This window comes from Drosophila sulfurigaster, unplaced genomic scaffold, assembly GCF_023558435.1.
Source record: "Drosophila sulfurigaster albostrigata strain 15112-1811.04 unplaced genomic scaffold, ASM2355843v2 ctg107_pilon, whole genome shotgun sequence".
In the NCBI taxonomy this organism is placed as follows: domain Eukaryota; kingdom Metazoa; phylum Arthropoda; class Insecta; order Diptera; family Drosophilidae; genus Drosophila; species Drosophila sulfurigaster.
In genome coordinates, this window is record NW_026909678.1 from 12,270 (window position 1) to 34,280 (window position 22,011).

At 26.6% G+C, this 22,011-nt stretch overlaps 1 protein-coding gene across 1 annotated transcript; it reads left to right on the top strand.

The window, feature by feature from the left end:
* The first annotated feature begins 715 nt into the window (after positions 1-715).
* LOC133849847 (uncharacterized) lies at positions 716-5,325 on the top strand. The gene is made up of 3 exons (XM_062285903.1): positions 716-1,396; positions 3,646-4,173; positions 5,249-5,325. Exons 1-2 carry the CDS (start codon positions 716-718, stop codon positions 3,667-3,669), a joined length of 705 nt encoding a protein of 234 aa, XP_062141887.1. The 3' UTR covers positions 3,670-4,173; positions 5,249-5,325.
* Positions 5,326-22,011: the final 16,686 nt, after the last annotated feature.

Below are 22,011 nucleotides of genomic sequence, written 5' to 3' on the forward strand. Positions count from 1 at the left end.
AATGTATGGGTATTTAAACGACAATTGTTTGGATTGCTGTTGGATTGGAAAAACAAAAAATAAAAATAAATTATATTATTTGTGTAGTGAAGTATGTTATGTGTAAATATTGTAAATACTAGATTTAAATTAGCATAAGGTAACATTAAGAATTAATCGATTAAATATATATCGAGTTAGAAGCCCGATCGATAGGTGTATCGGTCGAGCACGAGACGAAAGTGCGATCACTATGAACAAGAACGTGAACGAGAGAACAAGTTGTTGTGAAATAAACTGAAATAAAGAAATATAAGAAAATCGGACAATTATATATCAGGTGTGGGGTAAAGGCCCGAAAAAACGAGAAACTCCGTGTGATGCGATATAAAGATATATTAAAAAAGTCAAGATCTGAGCTAGTTGCGATTTTGGAGAGCAAACACGTGCGTTTCGAGGAAGACGCTACCATTTATCAATTGCGGGCGGCTGCGAGAGTTGTTATGGCAAATATGGAGGAAGGAAAAGTGGAGAAGCTGCATCTGGAGGAGCGGGAGCTGAGCAACGGCTCGCCTGTAGAAGCGGCATTCTCAAGTCCGGATGATCACGTTGGCGTCGGTGGTGGTGAAATTGCCCCTATTGGGAGTGAGAGAGACAGCGATAGTGTTCTGAAAAATGGCGGCAATGCGGCGGCGTCTGGCGGGTTCTGGAAGTTTCGAACATTGCGGTCGTGAACATGCAGCATCGTGATCAAGTGGTGGCGAACGTAGAGGCAGAAATTCAACATTTGCAACAAGTCGAGATGCTGTATGCTGTGCGTAAACGTGTCGCTGATTTGGAAAATGCGTTGAGTCAGAATAAACCAGCTCGAGGAGAAGACATCGACATGAGTGACTTGAATGCCCTAATCCAACCTTTTTCGGGGGATACTGGATACCCTGTGACGCGCTGGATCGACGATTTTGTAAAAATAATGGATACATACTGCGTGTCGGAGAAAAAACGTTTCATTTTCGCCAAACGTTTGTTGACAGGATCGGCCAGATCATTCATGATTGAGACGGCTGCTCTCACTTGGCCGGTACTGCGAGCGGAGTTGATAGCTGTGTTCGATGTCAGGGTCACCGTGCTCGACGTCTTCAAGCAATTAGAAGCCAGAAAGAAGTCGAAGAATGAGAGCGCCCTACAATATTTTTTCGTCATGTGCGGCATTGCGCGACAAGTCGAGGTGGCAACGGAGGATATAATTCGATTCGTCGTTGAAGGCTTAGGAGACAATTCGGGAGCTGCGTCTGCAATGGCTTATTGCGAATCGTTGGAAGAGCTGCGCACAAAAATTACGATTTATGACAAAATAAAGAAGGTGCCCGTCCAGCCGTCGAAAAGAGAGGAGCAACCTAAGATGATGAAGCCTCAAGTTCGTGCCAATTATATGCAGGATCCTGAAGATATTCGCTGCTATAATTGTCGAGGAATGGGCCATTTGGCGAGGAATTGCCGACAACCTAAGAGACCGGATGGAGCCTGTTTCAAGTGTTACAGTGTGGATCACAAGTACCAGCAGTGCCCCAAGCGAAAGACGACGACTATGGTAGCAGCAGTGCAGGACGATGAGGGATCTGGCTCGGAGGAATTGGCAGCGGTCCAAGCTTTAGAAGTATGAGGATTGCTAGGTGAAAAGGGAAAATATATACGTATCGTAAGTTTGTTTGATACCGGTAGCCCCGTAAGCTTTATTCATAAGTCTTTGATTCCGAATAATGTTGTTTTAAGTTTGAAAAGATCGAAATATTATGGACTAGGAGGACATCCCATATCAGTTTGGGGCACATGGAAGTGCTTTGTTAAATTTTGTTCAAAAACCTATTCAATATCTTTAAATATAGTCGATGATAATATTTTGCCATTACCTGTATTATTAGGGCGAGACTCACTTAAGATCATTGAAGTTCAATTAGTTCATAAGAAAAACATTAATGCTGAGTATCATTCACCCTTAAATTCATTAAAAATCAATACTAATCATTCAAACTGTGCTTCTCTTTTCACCGTAAATGCAAATACTACACATAAAATACGTAATAGTAATTATAAGTTAGATAATAATCATTCTAACCATAACATAGGCTTAAATAACATAAATTCTGGAGAATCTTTGGATGTTGACGATACCGCGGACAAATTCTTGGCGTGTATAGAACCATTCAGAGACGACTCTTTTGAGATAGAAACGGAGTTTGGACTTGAAATAGTGGGAAGGTGTCAAAAACTATTCAAAGTCATTATTCTAACAACCAATACGATTATAATGTAAAACCTAGATATCGTATGTCCATCAGATTAACCGATACCACTCCGTTTTATTGTTCCCCAAGCCGTTTGTCTTACTTTGAGAGAGAGAAAGTTGCAGAAAATGTCGATGATTTGCTAAAGAAAAACGTTATACGTCCTAGTGCTTCACCCTATGCGTCAGCTTTAGTTCTTGTGAAGAAAAAGTCTGGTGAAACTCGAATGTGCGTTGACTACCGTGGTTTAAACAAACGTATCGTCAAAGATAATTTCCTTTGCCTCTTATTGAAGACTGCCTTGAATATTTGAGGGGAAATGTTGTTTTTCTGTGATTGATTTCAAAAGCGGATTTCATCAAATAGAGGTCGAGGAAAAATCCGTTCCGTATACAGCGTTTGTTACCCCTCAAGGACAATACGAGTACCTGAGGATGCCTTTTGGTTTGAAGAATGGTCCTGCAGTATTTCAACGATTTATCTCGGAAACATTTTCAGACTTTATTCGAGAAAAAAGAGTAGTTATTTATATGGACGATATAGTTATTGCCACTAAGACTGTAGATGAACACTTGGAGATGTTGGCAAAACTTTTGGATCGAATTAGCGAAAATAATTTGGAGATAAACAAGAAGAAGTGTGTATTTCTTAAGAAAGAATGCGAGTTCCTAGGGTACAATGTTAGTAAATATGGGATTAAGCCGAGCGAAGCACATTTGGTAGCCTTGAGAAATTTCCCTGTGCCACAGAATGTCCATACCCTTCACTCATGTTTAGGATTCTTTTCGTATTTCAGACGTTTTGTCCTGTCGTTTGCGAGAATAGCTAGACCCTTGACTGAGTTATTAAAGAAAGGTGGTCCTTTTCCACTCAATGATGAGCAATTGAGGGCGTTTGAAAATTTGAAAAGTGCTTTAGCTAACCCACCCGTTTTAGCGATTTTCAGTCCTGGGAGAGAAACTGAGCTTCATACCGATGCCAGTTCACATGGTTTTGGAGCTATACTATTGCAGCGGCAGGATGATGGAAGAATGCATCCTGTTTTGTTTTATTCCGGTAAAACTACAGCAGCAGAGTCGAGATACCATAGTTTTGAGTTGGAAACGCTTGCGATAATTAATGCGTTACGCCGTTTTAGAGTATACTTAGAGCATAGGCCGTTTAAAAATAATTACGGATTGCAATTCGCTAGTGCAAACTCTTAGTAGGAAAGCTATTAATCCTAGGATAGCTAGGTGGTCCCTTGAGTTGGAAAATTATGATTATTCAATTATGCACAGACCCGGTGTTAATATGGCCCATGTGGATGCTTTAAGCAGACAGACAGAAGTTGTTAAGACCCTAAAAAATAGTGAGTTTAGTGGCGACAATGACTTGTTAGAAAACTTTGAGGAAGAACGCATAGAGAACCGTAGAGAGAACCATAGAGAAAACTTAGTTGAGAACCGTAGAGACAACCTTGTGGGAATTAGTAGTGACAACCTTATAGAAAGCCTTTTAGAAATCCGTAGAGACACACCAGGGGATAGTGCGTTGTTAGATAGCATTTGTGAAGATCCTTTAGAGAGACTACGAGTTATAATGGAAGAGAACCTTAGTGAAGATTCTTTAGATAACAGTGGAGTTAATTGCGAGGATGTGAATAGGGATTACATGGACGGTGGTAAAAGGGCCTGGGGAGATGATAAAGTTGATAAATATGAGTTTCGTGAGGACGCGTTTTTGAAATCAATACCTTTAGTTGGAGTAGTGGGGGCAACACCTGAGGATGTAGACTTGATTTTACAAACGGAACAAATGAGGGATAAGGAAATAGTTCGATTGAGACAGAAACTAGAGAATGGAACCTCGCGTAGCTTTGAGTTGAGAGATGGACTAGTATGCAGAAAGAATGGAAATGATTCTTATTGTTTGTATCTACCCGTTTGCATGGAAGAGCAGATTATTAGGAAATCGCACGAAAAATTAGGACACCTAGCAACGGACAAGTGCGTTAATGATTTGAGACGGACTTATTGGTTCCCAGATATGAGAACTAAGGTGGAGCGTTTTATAAGAAATTGCCTTTCGTGTATTTTGCATTCAGTGCCTAGATCTATTCATGATAGAACATTGCACAGTATCCCGAAGCCATGTGTCCCATTTCATACACTCCATATAGACCATTTAGGCCCCCTACCGAGTTTAATTTCAAAGAGAAAGCACCTTTTAGTTGTTGTTGACGCCTTTACTAAGTTTGTGAAACTCTTTCCTGTAAATACAACTAGCACTAGAGAAGCGAGAGATGCGTTAAGTAAATATTTTGACTTTTATAGCCGACCTCAAAGGATCATATCTGATCGCGGTACTTGTTTTACGTAGCTTGAGTTCACCACCTTTTGTCAAGAACGTGATATAGAACATATAAAGGTGGCCACTGAGCGCCACAGGCTAACGGCCAAGTAGAGCGGGTGAATCGGGTTTTGACACCAATGCTAGGAAAATTAGCAGAACCTTTGAGCCAGTCCGACTGGTATAAATTACTCAATAAAGCTGAATTTGCAATTAATAATGCAGTACACAGTAGCACCCAAGTAGCTCCTAGTATTCTATTGTTTGGAGTAATACAGAAGGGACCTATAGTTGATGAGCTTTCTGAATACTTAGATACTAAATTCAATGATGAACCTAGAGATATTGTGAAACTCCGTGAGCAGGCGTCTGTCAACATTCAAAATTCCCAGAAAAGAAATGAACAGTTTTATGGTAAGAGACATAGAGCTCCTAGAGAATATAACGTCGGTGACTATGTAGCCATTCGGAATGTAGATACTACAGCAGGAGTTAATAAGAAATTTGCCCCAAAGTACCGGGGGCCCTATAAGATAAACCGTGTTTTTGATCATGACAGATATGAAGTAGTTGATATTGATGACTGTCAGTTAACTCAATTGCCCTTTAGAGGCATTTTAGAGCCTGCTCGCCTTAAGCCTTGGATCACTGAGGTTAATAATACAATTGCCCTTTGTATGTAGATCGTGGTCGATCTGTAGTCAGGTCGGCCGAATGTAAATATTGTAAATACTAGATTTAAATTAGCATAAGGTAACATTAAGAATTAATCGATTAAATATATATCGAGTTAGAAGCCCGATCAATAGGTGTATCGGTCGAGCACGAGACGAAAGTGCGATCACTATGAACAAGAACGTGAACGAGAGAACAAGTTGTTGTGAAATAAACTGAAATAAAGAAATATAAGAAAATCGGACAATTATATATGTAAGTGTGTATATGTGTGTGTGTATGTCTGTGTATGTTTGAACACTGGCTGGAGTTAAGCCCATACACAGACAATTGAGTTGCTCTTATAGTACACACACAGAATATATCACTTGGAAAAAATGAAAAGGGTAGGGTATTTCGAGTGCGACTACCGCTGCCCCTATTACTTCACTCGCAGAAGTACTTGCAGTATGTACGTATGTATGTATGTATGTCTGCACTGCGCTGTCAAACGTTTGAGCAGGCGAAGTGCACGTATGTTTGTATTCGGAGAGAGAGAGCAAGCGCTGCTGCAAGCTGGTGCGCTTGCGAACAAGAGAGAGTGCACAAAAGTATGTGCGTGGGTGAAGAGAGAGCGAGAGCAAGCGCGGCTACAAGACGGTGCGCTTGCGGACAAGAGAGAGCGCACAAAGTCTGTATGTATGTATGTATGTATGTCGGCGATTATCGCGACATACAAAACATAAAACGGACAAGAATTAAAATACGGAATGCTGGTACACACAACTTGGACTTTAGTTATTATTTATGTTTATATATGTATGGAATATACAATATAGAGTATTTGCACTCTAGTAGCTCTCTTAATAATTTACACTTTTCGTACGCGATTGGCGGAACGAAAATAGAATATGTTATTATCAATAATAGTAAATATCTTGGAGTAAAGATATTTAAGACAGCAATTGGAAAATATGGAAAACGGTCGTCCGGAAAATATGAAAGAATTTCCAAATCTTATATTTGGTCACCATACGAAAAGAATGTAGAACTCCGGACGACCGTGGGGAAAGAGAGTAAAGAAAGGAGAAATGATTTAAAACTTATTTGCGATATGCTTGATGGAGAAGCAAGCGATGATGAACAGATCCGGCTCGAAGGACCAAATGTTGTGGTGGGCAGATAGTTCCAGATTTCCCTTTCCCGAAATTGAATAAAAACACTCGCGTTTTATATTTACTTAAATATATATTTAAACGTTCGGGTTATTACAAAGAAACGTAGAAAGTTGGGGTTATTGGGGGTGACCGCTATGAAACAAACGTAGATCAATACTGGAGAGGCAAAATGCCGATGGCATTTTGCAGATCTAGCGCCGAGCCCTTGCAAAGCTCGGCTCTGCGGTGGAGAGTTGTGGGAGAGAGAGAAAAGTTGAGAGCACAGGATCTTGAGTGCTTTCTTACGCGTGAGCGCATTGCGGGTGAGCGAAAAGCATCCAGTGCTTTTTGGTCGGCGAAACGGATAGTGTGCCACTCACCTACAATGCGCTCGCATCAACATTTTTCATTTTTCAAAATTTTTCCGATTTTACATTTTTTATTTTCCAAAATTTTCCGGATTTTTACATTTTTTCATTTTCCAAAATTTTCTGATTTTTACATTTTTTCATTTTTCAAAATTTTCCCGATTTTAAATTTTTTCATTTTCCAAAATTTTCTGATTTTTACATTTTTTCATTTTCAAAATTTACTGATTTTTACATTTTTTCATTTTCTAACATTTTGCCGATTTTTAAATTTTTGCATTTTTTAAAATTTTCCCGATTTTAAATTTTTTTTTTTAAATTTTCCGGATTTTTAATTTTTTTATTTTCCAAAATTTTCCTGATTTTTACATTTATACTTTCCAAAATTTTCCGGATTTTTAAATTTTTCAAAATTTTCCCGATTTTCAAATTATTCATTCTCTAAAATTTACCGGATTTTTACATTTTTCATTTTCCAAAATTTTCCGGATTTTTACATTTTTTCATTTTCCAAAATTTTCCCGATTTTCAAATTTTTCATTTTCCAAAATTTTCCGGATTTTTACATTTTTTCATTTTTCAAAATTTACTGAATTTTTACATTTTTTCATTTTCAAACATTTTGCCGATTTTTAAATTTTTGCATTTTTAAAATTTTCCCGATTTTAAATTTTTTCATTTTCCAAAATTTTCCGATTTTTTATATTTTTTCATTTTCAAAATTTTCCGGATTTTTACATTTTTCATTTTCCAAAATTTTCCGGATTTTACATTTTATCATTTTTCAAAATTTTCCGGATTTTTTTTTTTTCATTTTCCAAAATTTTCCGATTTTTAAATTTTTCATTTTCCAAAATTTTCCCGATTTTAAATTTTTCATTTTCCAAAATTTTCCGATTTTTAAATTTTTCATTTTCCAAAATTTTCCGGATTTTACATTTTTTCATTTTCCAAAATTTTCCGGATTTTTACATTTTTTCATTTTCCAAAATTTTCCGGATTTTACATTTTTTCATTTTCCAAAATTTTCCGGATTTTAAATTTTTTCATTTTCCAAAATTTTTCGGATTTTAAATTTTTCATTTTCCAAAATTTTCCCGATTTTAAATTTTTTCATTTTCCAAAATTTTCCGGATTTTAAATTTTTTTCATTTTCCAAAATTTTCCGGATTTTACATTTTTTCATTTTCCAAAATTTTTCCGGATTTTACATTTTTTCATTTTCCAAAATTTTCCGGATTTTTAATTTTTCATTTTCCAAAATTTTTCCGATTTTAAATTTTTTCATTTTCCAAAATTTTTCCGATTTTAAATTTTTTTCATTTTCCAAAATTTTTCCGATTTTACATTTTTCATTTTCCAAAATTTTCCGGATTTTTATTTTTTTTCATTTTCCAAAATTTTCCGATTTTAAATTTTTTCATTTTCCAAAATTTTCCGGATTTTAATTTTTTTCATTTTCCAAAATTTTCCGGATTTTTACATTTTTCATTTTCCAAAATTTTCCGGATTTTACATTTTTTTCATTTTCCAAAAATTTTCCGGATTTTAAAATTTTTTTTCATTTTCCAAAATTTTCCGGATTTTAAATTTTTCATTTTCCAAAATTTTCCGGATTTTAAATTTTTTTCATTTTTCAAAATTTTTCCGGATTTTAAATTTTTTTCATTTTCCAAAATTTTCCGGATTTTTAAATTTTTTCATTTTCCAAAATTTTCCGGATTTTACATTTTTCATCATTTTCAAAATTTTTCCGATTTTACATTTTTTTTTTCATTTTCCAAAATTTTCCGGATTTTTATTTTTTTCATTTTCCAAAATTTTCCGGATTTATTTTTTCATTTTTCCAAAATTTTCCGGATTTTATTTTTTCATTTTCCAAAATTTTCCGGATTTTTATATTTTTTCATTTTCCAAAATTTTCCGGATTTTTTATATTTTTCATTTTCCAAAATTTTCCGGATTTTAATTTTTTCATTTTTCCAAAATTTTCCGGATTTTATTTTCATTTTTCATTTTCCAAAATTTTCCGGATTTTAATTTTTTCATTTTCCAAAATTTTCCGGATTTTATATTTTTTCATTTTCCAAAAATTTTCCGGATTTTAAATTTTTTTATTTTCCAAAATTTTTCCGATTTTAAATTTTTCATTTTCCAAAATTTTCCTGATTTTCCAAAATTTTCCGATTTTATTTTTTTTCATTTTCCAAAATTTTTCGGATTTTAAATTTTTCATTTTCCAAAATTTTCCGATTTTAAATTTTTCATTTTCCAAAATTTTTCCGGATTTTAAATTTTTTCATTTTTCAAAATTTTCCGGATTTTAAATTTTTCATTTTCCAAAATTTTCCGGATTTTAAATTTTTCATTTTCCAAAATTTTCCGGATTTTAATTTTTTTTTCATTTTTCCAAAATTTTCCGGATTTTTATTTTTCATTTTCCAAAATTTTCCGGATTTTAATTTTTTTCATTTTCCAAAATTTTTCCGATTTTACATTTTTTCATTTTCCAAAATTTTCCGGATTTTACATTTTTCATTTTCCAAAATTTTCCGGATTTTATTTTTTTTTCATTTTCCAAAATTTTCCCGATTTACATTTTTTCATTTTCCAAAATTTTCCGGATTTTACATTTTTCATTTTCCAAAATTTTTCCGATTTTTTAATTTTTCATTTTCCAAAATTTTCCGATTTTATTTTTTCATTTTCCAAAATTTTCCGGATTTTAAATTTTTCATTTTCCAAAATTTTCCGGATTTTAAATTTTTTCATTTTCCAAAATTTTCCCGATTTTACATTTTTTCATTTTCCAAAATTTTCCGATTTTAAATTTTTTTCATTTTTCAAAAATTTTCCCGATTTTAAATTTTTCATTTTTCAAAAATTTTCCGGATTTTAAATTTTTCATTTTCCAAAATTTTCCCGATTTTAAATTTTTCCATTTCCAAAAATTTTCCGGATTTTAAAATTTTTTTTCATTTTCCAAAATTTTCCGGATTTTTCATTTTCCAAAATTTTTCGGATTTTAAATTTTTTTTCCAAAATTTTCCGGATTTTATTTTTCCAAAATTTTTTTTCATTTTCCAAAATTTTCCGGATTTTACATTTTTTCATTTTTCAAAATTTTCCCGATTTTAAATTTTTTTCATTTTCCAAAATTTTCCGATTTTACATTTTTCATTTTCCAAAATTTTCCGGATTTTAAATTTTTTCATTTTCCAAAATTTTCCGGATTTTACATTTTTTTTCATTTTCCAAAATTTTCCGGATTTTACATTTTTCATTTTCCAAAAATTTTCCGGATTTTTATTTTTTCATTTTCCAAAATTTTCCGGATTTTAAATTTTTTCATTTTCAAAAATTTTCCTGATTTTTAAATTTTTCATTTTCCAAAATTTTCCGGATTTTTTCATTTTCCAAAATTTTCCCGAATTTTAAATTTTTTCATTTTCCAAAATTTTCCGGATTTTATTTTTTCATTTTCCAAAATTTTCCGGATTTTAATTTTTTTTTCATTTTCCAAAATTTTCCGGATTTTTATTTTTTTTCATTTTCCAAAAATTTTCCGATTTTAAATTTTTCATTTTCCAAAATTTTCCGGATTTTAAATTTTTTCATTTTCCAAAATTTTCCGGATTTTACATTTTTTCATTTTCCAAAATTTTCCGGATTTTTATTTTTTCATTTTCCAAAATTTTCCGGATTTTTAATTTTTTCATTTTCCAAAATTTTCCGGATTTTAAATTTTTCATTTTCCAAAATTTTCCGGATTTTATTTTTTCATTTTCCAAAATTTTCCCGATTTTCAAATTTTTCATTTTCCAAAATTTTCCGGATTTTAAATTTTTTTTCATTTTCCAAAATTTTCCGATTTTAAATTTTTCATTTTCCAAAATTTTCCGGATTTTCATTTTTCAAAATTTTCCAAAATTTTCCGGATTTCCAAAATTTTCCGGATTTTTTTTCATTTTCCAAAATTTTCCGGATTTTAAATATTTTTCATTTTCCAAAATTTTCCGGATTTTAAATTTTTTTCATTTTCCAAAATTTTCCGATTTTAAATTTTTCATTTTTCAAAATTTTCCGGATTTTAAATTTTTCATTTTCCAAAATTTTCCGGATTTTAAATTTTTTCATTTTCCAAAATTTTCCGGATTTTAATTTTTTCATTTTCCAAAATTTTCCGGATTTTAAATTTTTTCATTTTCCAAAATTTTCCGGATTTTAAATTTTTTCATTTTCCAAAATTTTCCGGATTTTAAATTTTTCATTTTCCAAAATTTTCCCGATTTTTTTATTTTTTCATTTTCCAAAATTTTCCGGATTTTAAATTTTTCATTTTCCAAAATTTTCCGGATTTTATTTTTTCATTTTTCATTTTCCAAATTTTTTCCGGATTTTAAATTTTTCATTTTCCAAAATTTTTCCGATTTTTTTTTTTCATTTTCCAAAATTTTCCGGATTTTAAATTTTTTTTCATTTTCCAAAATTTTCCGGATTTTAAATTTTTTTCATTTTCCAAAATTTTCCGGATTTTTACATTTTTCATTTTCCAAAATTTTCCGGATTTTAAATTTTTTCATTTTCCAAAATTTTCCGGATTTTAAATTTTTCATTTTCCAAAATTTTTCTGATTTTAAATTTTTCCGATTTTATTTTTTTTTTTCAAAATTTTCCGGATTTTAATTTTTTCATTTTCCAAAATTTTCCGGATTTTAATTTTTCATTTTCCAAAATTTTTCCGGATTTTTATTATTTTTTCATTTTCCAAAATTTTCCGGATTTTAAATTTTTCCATTTCCAAAAATTTTCCGGATTTTATTTTTTTTCATTTTCCAAAATTTTCCGGATTTTTTATTTTTTCATTTTCCAAAATTTTCCGGATTTTAAATTTTTTTTCATTTTCCAAAATTTTCCGGATTTTAAATTTTTCATTTTCCAAAATTTTCCGGATTTTAAATTTTTCATTTTCCAAAATTTTCCGATTTTAAATTTTTCATTTTCCAAAATTTTCCGGATTTTACATTTTTCATTTTTCAAAATTTTCCGGATTTTTAAATTTTTTTCATTTTCCAAAATTTTCCGATTTTATTTTTTCATTTTTCATTTTCCAAAATTTTTCCTGATTTTAAATTTTTTCATTTTTCAAAATTTTCCGGATTTTTAATTTTTCATTTTCCAAAATTTTCCGGATTTTAAATTTTTCATTTTCCAAAATTTTCCGGATTTTTTTAAATTTTTTCATTTTCCAAAATTTTCCGGATTTTAAATTTTTTCATTTTTCCAAAATTTTCCTGATTTTTACATTTTTTTCATTTTCCAAAATTTTCCTGATTTTAAATTTTTTCATTTTCCAAAATTTTCCGGATTTTTACATTTTCCAAAATTTTCCGGATTTTAATTTTTTCATTTTCCAAAATTTTCCGGATTTTAAATTTTTTCATTTTCCAAAATTTTCCTGATTTTAAATTTTTTTCATTTTCCAAAATTTTCCGGATTTTAAATTTTTCATTTTTCCAAAATTTTCCGGATTTTTATTTTTTCATTTTCCAAAATTTTCCGGATTTTAAATTTTTTCATTTTCCAAAATTTTCCGGATTTTAAATTTTTCATTTTCCAAAATTTTCCGATTTTAAATTTTTTCATTTTCCAAAATTTTCCGGATTTTAAATTTTTCATTTTCCAAAATTTTCCGGATTTTAAATTTTTTCATTTTCCAAAATTTTCCGGATTTTAAATTTTTCATTTTCCAAAATTTTCCGATTTTATTTTTCATTTTTCAAAAATTTTCCGGATTTTTTACATTTTTTCATTTTCCAAAATTTTCCGGATTTTAATTTTTTCATTTTCCAAAATTTTCCGGATTTTTACATTTTTTCATTTTTCAAAATTTTTCGGATTTTAAATTTTTCATTTTCCAAAATTTTCCGGATTTTTATTTTTTCATTTTCCAAAATTTTCCGGATTTTAAATTTTTTCATTTTCCAAAATTTTCCGGATTTTTTTAAATTTTTCATTTTCCAAAATTTTCCGGATTTTAATTTTTTCATTTTCCAAAATTTTCCGGATTTTAAATTTTTCATTTTCCAAAATTTTCCGATTTTACATTTTTTTTCATTTTCCAAAATTTTCCGGATTTTAATTTTTTCATTTTCCAAAATTTTCCGGATTTTAAAATTTTTCATTTTCCAAAATTTTCCGATTTTAAATTTTTTCATTTTCCAAAATTTTCCTGATTTTAAATTTTTCATTTTCCAAAATTTTCCGGATTTTTAATTTTTTCATTTTCCAAAATTTTCCGATTTTACATTTTTTCATTTTCCAAAATTTTCCGGATTTTAAATTTTTCATTTTCCAAAATTTTCCGGATTTTACATTTTTCATTTTTCCAAAATTTTCCGAATTTTAATTTTTCATTTTCCAAAATTTTTCCGGATTTTAAATTTTTTCATTTTCCAAAATTTTCCGATTTTAAATTTTTCATTTTCCAAAATTTTCCGGATTTTTATTTTTTCATTTTCCAAAATTTTCCGGATTTTATTTTTTTTTCATTTTCCAAAATTTTCCGGATTTTTAAATTTTTCATTTTTCCAAAATTTTCCGGATTTTAAATTTTTTTTCATTTTCCAAAATTTTCCGGATTTTAAATTTTTCATTTTCCAAAATTTTCCGGATTTTAAATTTTTTCATTTTCCAAAATTTTCCTGATTTTAAATTTTTCATTTTCAAAAATTTTCCGGATTTTACATTTTTTCATTTTCCAAAATTTTCCGGATTTTATTTTTTCATTTTCCAAAATTTTTCGGATTTTTACATTTTTTCATTTTCCAAAATTTTCCGGATTTTAATTTTTCATTTTCCAAAATTTTCCGATTTTAAATTTTTTCATTTTCCAAAATTTTCCGGATTTTACATTTTTTCATTTTCCAAAATTTTCCTGATTTTAATTTTTTCATTTTCCAAAATTTTCCTGATTTTTAAATTTTTCATTTTCCAAAATTTTCCGGATTTTAAATTTTTCATTTTTCAAAATTTTCCGGATTTTAAATTTTTCATTTTCCAAAATTTTCCGGATTTTAAATTTTTCATTTTCCAAAATTTTCCGGATTTTAAATTTTTTCATTTTCCAAAATTTTCCGGATTTTAAATTTTTTCATTTTCCAAAATTTTCCTGATTTTAAATTTTTCATTTTCCAAAATTTTCCGGATTTTATATTTTTTCATTTTCCAAAATTTTCCGGATTTTAAATTTTTCATTTTCCAAAATTTTCCGGATTTTATTTTAATTTTTTCATTTTCCAAAATTTTCCCGATTTTAATTTTTTCATTTTCCAAAATTTTCCGGATTTTTTATTTTTTCATTTTCCAAAATTTTCCCGATTTTAAATTTTTTTTCATTTTCCAAAATTTTCCGGATTTTTATTTTTTCATTTTCCAAAATTTTCCTGATTTTAAATTTTTTCATTTTCCAAAATTTTCCGGATTTTAAATTTTTTCATTTTCCAAAATTTTCCGGATTTTAAATTTTTTCATTTTCCAAAATTTTCCGGATTTTAAATTTTTTCATTTTCCAAAATTTTCCGGATTTTACATTTTTTCATTTTTCCAAAATTTTCCGGATTTTAATTTTTTCATTTTCCAAAATTTTCCGGATTTTAAATTTTTCATTTTCCAAAATTTTCCGGATTTTAATTTTTTCATTTTCCAAAATTTTCCTGATTTTTGATTTTTCATTTTCCAAAATTTTCCGGATTTTAAATTTTTCATTTTTCAAAATTTTCCGGATTTTAAATTTTTCATTTTCCAAAATTTTCCGGATTTTAAATTTTTTCATTTTCCAAAATTTTCCGGATTTTATTTTTCATTTTCCAAAATTTTTCATTTTCCAAAATTTTCCGGATTTTAAATTTTTCATTTTTCCAAAATTTTCCGGATTTTAATTTTTTCATTTTCCAAAATTTTCCGGATTTTAAATTTTTTCATTTTCCAAAATTTTCCGGATTTTAAATTTTTTCATTTTCCAAAATTTTCCGGATTTTAAATTTTTCATTTTCCAAAATTTTCCGGATTTTAAATTTTTTCATTTTCCAAAATTTTCCGGATTTTAAATTTTTTCATTTTCCAAAATTTTCCGGATTTTTATTTTTTTTCATTTTCCAAAATTTTCCGATTTTAAATTTTTTCATTTTCCAAAATTTTCCGGATTTTAATTTTTTCATTTTCCAAAATTTTCCGGATTTTAAATTTTTTCATTTTCCAAAATTTTCCGGATTTTAATTTTTTCATTTTCCAAAATTTTCCGGATTTTAAATATTTTTCATTTTTCAAAATTTTCCTGATTTTAAATTTTTCATTTTCCAAAATTTTCCGGATTTTAATTTTTTCATTTTCCAAAATTTTCCGGATTTTAAATTTTTTCATTTTTCCAAAATTTTCCGGATTTTAAATTTTTTCATTTTCCAAAATTTTCCGGATTTTAAATTTTTCATTTTCCAAAATTTTCCGGATTTTCCGGATTTTTTTCATTTTCCAAAATTTTCCGATTTTAAATTTTTTTCATTTTTCCAAAATTTTCCGGATTTTAATTTTTTCATTTTTCAAAAATTTTCCGGATTTTAAATTTTTCATTTTCCAAAATTTTCCGGATTTTAAATTTTTTTCATTTTCCAAAATTTTCCGGATTTTATTTTTTCATTTTTCCAAAATTTTCCGGATTTTAAATTTTTTCATTTTCCAAAATTTTCCGGATTTTAAATTTTTTCATTTTCCAAAATTTTCCGGATTTTAAATTTTTCATTTTCCAAAATTTTTCCGATTTTAAATTTTTCATTTTCCAAAATTTTCCGGATTTTAAATTTTTTCATTTTCCAAAATTTTCCGGATTTTTATTTTTTCATTTTCCAAAATTTTCCGGATTTTAAATTTTTTCATTTTCCAAAATTTTCCGATTTTAAATTTTTCATTTTCCAAAATTTTCCGGATTTTAATTTTTTCATTTTCCAAAATTTTCCGGATTTTAAATTTTTCATTTTCCAAAATTTTCCGGATTTTAAATTTTTCATTTTCCAAAATTTTCCTGATTTTAATTTTTCATTTTCCAAAATTTTCCGGATTTTAATTTTTTCATTTTCCAAAATTTTCCCGATTTTCAAATTTTTTCATTTTCCAAAATTTTCCGGATTTTAAATTTTTTCATTTTCCAAAATTTTCCGGATTTTCATTTTTTTTTTCATTTTCCAAAATTTTTCCGATTTTTACATTTTTTCATTTTCCAAAATTTTCCGGATTTTAAATTTTTCATTTTCCAAAATTTTCCGGATTTTAAATTTTTTCATTTTCCAAAATTTTCCGGATTTTAAATTTTTCATTTTCCAAAATTTTCCGGATTTTAAATTTTTTCATTTTCCAAAATTTTCCGGATTTTAAATTTTTTCATTTTCCAAAATTTTCCGGATTTTACATTTTTTCATTTTCCAAAATTTTCCGGATTTTAAATTTTTCATTTTCCAAAATTTTCCGGATTTTAAATTTTTCATTTTTCAAAAATTTTTCGGATTTTATTTTTCATTTTCCAAAATTTTCCGGATTTTAAATTTTTCATTTTCCAAAATTTTCCCGATTTTAAATTTTTCATTTTCCAAAATTTTCCGGATTTTAAATTTTTCATTTTCCAAAATTTTCCGGATTTTTTATTTTTTCATTTTCCAAAATTTTCCGGATTTTACATTTTTTCATTTTCCAAAATTTTCCGGATTTTAATTTTTTCATTTTCCAAAATTTTCCGGATTTTAAATTTTTCATTTTCCAAAATTTTCCGGATTTTTATTTTTTTCATTTTCCAAAATTTTCCGGATTTTAAATTTTTCATTTTCCAAAATTTTCCCGATTTTATATTTTTTCATTTTCCAAAATTTTCCGGATTTTAATTTTTCATTTTCCAAAATTTTCCGGATTTTAAATTTTTTCATTTTCCAAAATTTTTCCGAAAATTTTCCATTTTCCAAAATTTTTTCGGATTTTCATTTTTCAAAATTTTCCGGATTTTAAATTTTTTCATTTTCCAAAATTTTCCGGATTTTACATTTTTCATTTTCCAAAATTTTCCGGATTTTAAATTTTTTCATTTTCCAAAATTTTCCGGATTTTACATTTTTTCATTTTTCCAAAATTTTCCGGATTTTATATTTTTCATTTTCCAAAATTTTCGGATTTTAATTTTTTTCATTTTCCAAAATTTTCCGGATTTTAAATTTTTCATTTTCCAAAATTTTCCGGATTTTAAATTTTTCATTTTTCAAAATTTTCCGGATTTTTACATTTTTTCATTTTCCAAAATTTTCCGGATTTTAAATTTTTTTCATTTTCCAAAATTTTCCGGATTTTAATTTTTTCATTTTCCAAAATTTTCCGGATTTTAAATTTTTTTTCATTTTCCAAAATTTTCCTGATTTTAAATTTTTCATTTTCCAAAATTTTCCGGATTTTAAATTTTTCATTTTTCAAAATTTTCCGGATTTTAAATTTTTTCATTTTCCAAAATTTTCCGATTTTAAATTTTTCATTTTCCAAAATTTTCCGGATTTTAATTTTTTTCATTTTCCAAAATTTTCCCGATTTTAAATTTTTTCATTTTCCAAAATTTTCCGATTTTTAAATTTTTCATTTTTTAAAATTTTCCGGATTTTAAATTTTTTCATTTTCCAAAATTTTCCGGATTTTAAATTTTTTCATTTTCCAAAATTTTCCTGATTTTAATTTTTCATTTTCCAAAATTTTCCGGATTTTAAATTTTTTCATTTTCCAAAATTTTCCGATTTTATTTTCCAAAATTTTTCATTTTCCAAAATTTTCCGGATTTTAAATTTTTCATTTTTTTTCCAAAATTTTCCGGATTTTAAATTTTTCATTTTCCAAAATTTTCCGGATTTTAATTTTTTTCATTTTCCAAAATTTTCCGATTTTAAATTTTTTCATTTTCCAAAATTTTCCGATTTTAATTTTTTCATTTTCCAAAATTTTCCGGATTTTAAATTTTTTATTTTCCAAAATTTTCCGGATTTTATTTTTTCATTTTCCAAAATTTTCCGGATTTTAAATTTTTTCATTTTCCAAAATTTTCCGGATTTTAAATTTTTTCATTTTCCAAAATTTTCCGGATTTTTATTTTTCATTTTCCAAAATTTTCCGGATTTTAAATTTTTTCATTTTCCAAAATTTTCCGGATTTTTACATTTTTTCATTTTCCAAAATTTTCCGGATTTTATTTTCATTTTTTCATTTTCCAAAATTTTCCGGATTTTATTTTTTTTTCATTTTCCAAAATTTTCCTGATTTTAAATTTTTTCATTTTTCCAAAATTTTCCCGATTTTGAAATTTTTCATTCTTTAAAATTTTTCCGGATTTTATATTTTTTCATTTTCCAAAATTTTCCGATTTTAAATTTTTCATTTTCCAAAATTTTCCCGATTTTAAATTTTTTTCATTTTCCAAAATTTTCCGGATTTTAAATTTTTTCATTTTCCAAAATTTTCCGGATTTTTCATTTTTCAAAATTTTCCGATTTTAATTTTCCAAAATTTTTTTTAAATTTTAAATTTTTTTCCAAAATTTTCCGGATTTTAAATTTTTCATTTTCCAAAATTTTCCGGATTTTAAATTTTTTCATTTTCCAAAATTTTCCGGATTTTAAATTTTTCATTTTCCAAAATTTTCCGGATTTTTATTTTTCATTTTTCCAAAATTTTCCGGATTTTTAAATTTTTCATTTTCCAAAATTTTCCTGATTTTAAATTTTTCATTTTCCAAAATTTTCCGGATTTAAAAATTTTTCAAATTTTTCCGGATTTTAAATTTCCGATTTTCCAAAATTTTCCGGATTTTAAATTTTTTCATTTTCCAAAATTTTCCGGATTTTAAATTTTTTCATTTTCCAAAATTTTCCGGATTTTAAATTTTTCATTTTCCAAAATTTTCCGATTTTAAATTTTTCATTATTCCAAAATTTTCCGGATTTTAAATTTTTTCATTTTCCAAAATTTTCCGGATTTTATTTTTTCATTTTCCAAAATTTTCCGGATTTTAAATTTTTCATTTTTCAAAATTTTCCGGATTTTAAATTTTTTCATTTTTCCAAAATTTTCCGGATTTTAAATTTTTCCAAAATTTTCCGGAAAATTTTTTCATTTTCCAAAATTTTCCCGAAATTTTTTCATTTTCCAAAATTTTTCCGATTTTATTTTTTTCATTTTTCCAAAATTTTCCGGATTTTAATTTTTTCATTTTCCAAAATTTTCCGGATTTTAAATTTTTTCATTTTCCAAAATTTTCCGGATTTTTAAATTTTTTCATTTTCCAAAATTTTCCGGATTTTTACATTTTTTTCATTTTCCAAAATTTTCCGGATTTTAATTTTTTTTTCCAAAATTTTCCGGAAATTTTTTCATTTTCCGGATTTTCCGATTTTTCATTTTTTCAAAATTTTCCGGATTTTTAATTTTTTCATTTTCCAAAATTTTCCGATTTTAAATTTTTCATTTTTCAAAATTTTCCCGATTTTTAAATTTTTTCATTTTCCAAAATTTTCCGGATTTTATTTTTTTCATTTTCCAAAATTTTCCTGATTTTATATTTTTTCATTTTCCAAAATTTTCCGGATTTTAAATTTTTCATTTTCCAAAATTTTCCGGATTTTATATTTTTCATTTTCCAAAATTTTCCGGATTTTCAAAATTTTTCATTTTCCAAAATTTTCCGGATTTTACATTTTTTCATTTTCCAAAATTTTCCGGATTTTCAAATTTTTTCATTTTCCAAAATTTTCCTGATTTTAATTTTTTCATTTTCCAAAATTTTCCGGATTTTAAATTTTTTCATTTTCCAAAATTTTCCGGATTTTAATTTTTTCATTTTCCAAAATTTTCCGGATTTTATTTTTCATTTTCAAAAATTTTCCGATTTTAAATTTTTCATTTTCCAAAATTTTCCGGATTTTAAATTTTTCATTTTCCAAAATTTTCCCGATTTTAAATTTTTCATTTTCCAAAATTTTCCTGATTTTACATTTTTTCATTTTCCAAAATTTTCCGGATTTTAAATTTTTTCATTTTCCAAAATTTTCCGGATTTTAATTTTTCATTTTCCAAAATTTTCCTGATTTTAAATTTTTCATTTTCCAAAATTTTCCGGATTTTAAATTTTTTCATTTTCCAAAATTTTTCCGATTTTATTTTTCATTTTCCAAAATTTTCCGATTTTTCATTTTCCATTTTTCAAAATTTTCCGGATTTTAAATTTTTTCATTTTCCAAAATTTTCCGGATTTTAAATTTTTCATTTTCCAAAATTTTCCGGATTTTAAATTTTTCATTTTCCAAAATTTTCCGGATTTTAAATTTTTTCATTTTCCAAAATTTTCCGGATTTTAATTTTTTCATTTTTCCAAAATTTTCCTGATTTTACATTTTTCATTTTCCAAAATTTTCCGGATTTTACATTTTTTCATTTTCCAAAATTTTCCGGATTTTAAATTTTTTCATTTTCCAAAATTTTCCCGATTTTAATTTTTTTCATTTTCCAAAAATTTTCCGGATTTTAAAATTTTTTTTCATTTTCCAAAATTTTCCGGATTTTTAATTTTTTTCATTTGTCAAAATTTTCCGATTTTAAATTTTTCATTTTCCAAAATTTTCCGGATTTTAAATTTTTCATTTTCCAAAATTTTCCGGATTTTAAATTTTTCATTTTCCAAAATTTTCCGATTTTAAATTTTTTCATTTTCCAAAATTTTCCGGATTTTAAATTTTTCATTTTCCAAAATTTTCCGGATTTTACAAAATTTTTTTTTCATTTTCCAAAATTTTCCTGATTTTAATTTTTTCATTTTCCAAAATTTTCCGGATTTTAAATTTTTTCATTTTCCAAAATTTTCCGGATTTTACATTTTTTTTCATTTTCCAAAATTTTCCTGATTCAAAATTTTCCTGATTTTTTTTCATTTTCCAAAATTTTCCGGATTTTAAATTTTTTCATTTTTCAAAATTTTTCCTGATTTTAAATTTTCATTTTTCCAAAATTTTCCGGATTTTAATTTTTTCATTTTCCAAAATTTTCCGATTTTTATTTTTTCATTTTCCAAAATTTTCCGGATTTTAAATTTTTCATTTTCCAAAATTTTCCGGATTTTAAATTTTTTCATTTTCCAAAATTTTCCGATTTTTATTTTTCATTTTCCAAAATTTTCCGATTTTAAATTTTTCATTTTCCAAAATTTTCCGGATTTTTAATTTTTTCATTTTCCAAAATTTTCCGGATTTTAAATTTTTTCATTTTCCAAAATTTTCCGGATTTTAAATTTTTCATTTTCCAAAATTTTCCGGATTTTAAATTTTTCATTTTCCAAAATTTTCCGGAAAATTTTCCAAAATTTTCCGATTTTACATTTTTTCATTTTCCAAAATTTTCCGGATTTTATTTTTTCATTTTTCCAAAATTTTCCGATTTTAATTTTTTCATTTTCCAAAATTTTCCGATTTTAAATTTTTCATTTTCCAAAATTTTCCGGATTTTAAATTTTTCATTTTCCAAAATTTTCCGGATTTTAAATTTTTTTCATTTTCCAAAATTTTCCGGATTTTAAATTTTTCATTTTTCAAAATTTTCCGGATTTTAATTTTTTCATTTTCCAAAATTTTCCTGATTTTATTTTTTCATTTTCCAAAATTTTCCGATTTTAAATTTTTCATTTTCCAAAATTTTCCGGATTTTAAATTTTTTCATTTTCCAAAATTTTCCGGATTTTAATTTTTTCATTTTCCAAAATTTTCCGGATTTTAAATTTTTTCATTTTCCAAAATTTTCCGGATTTTATTTTTTTTCATTTTCCAAAATTTTCCGGATTTTAAATTTTTTCATTTTCCAAAATTTTCCGGATTTTAAATTTTTCATTTTCCAAAATTTTCCGATTTTACATTTTTTCATTTTCCAAAATTTTCCGGATTTTAAATTTTTCATTTTCCAAAATTTTCCGGATTTTTATTTTTTTTTCATTTTCCAAAATTTTCCGATTTTATTTTTTTTTCATTTTTCCAAAAATTTTCCGGATTTTTATTTTTTTCATTTTCCAAAATTTTCCGGATTTTATTTTTTTTTCATTTTCCAAAATTTTCCGGATTTTTATTTTTCATTTTCCAAAATTTTCCGGATTTTTATTTTTTTCATTTTCCAAAATTTTCCGATTTT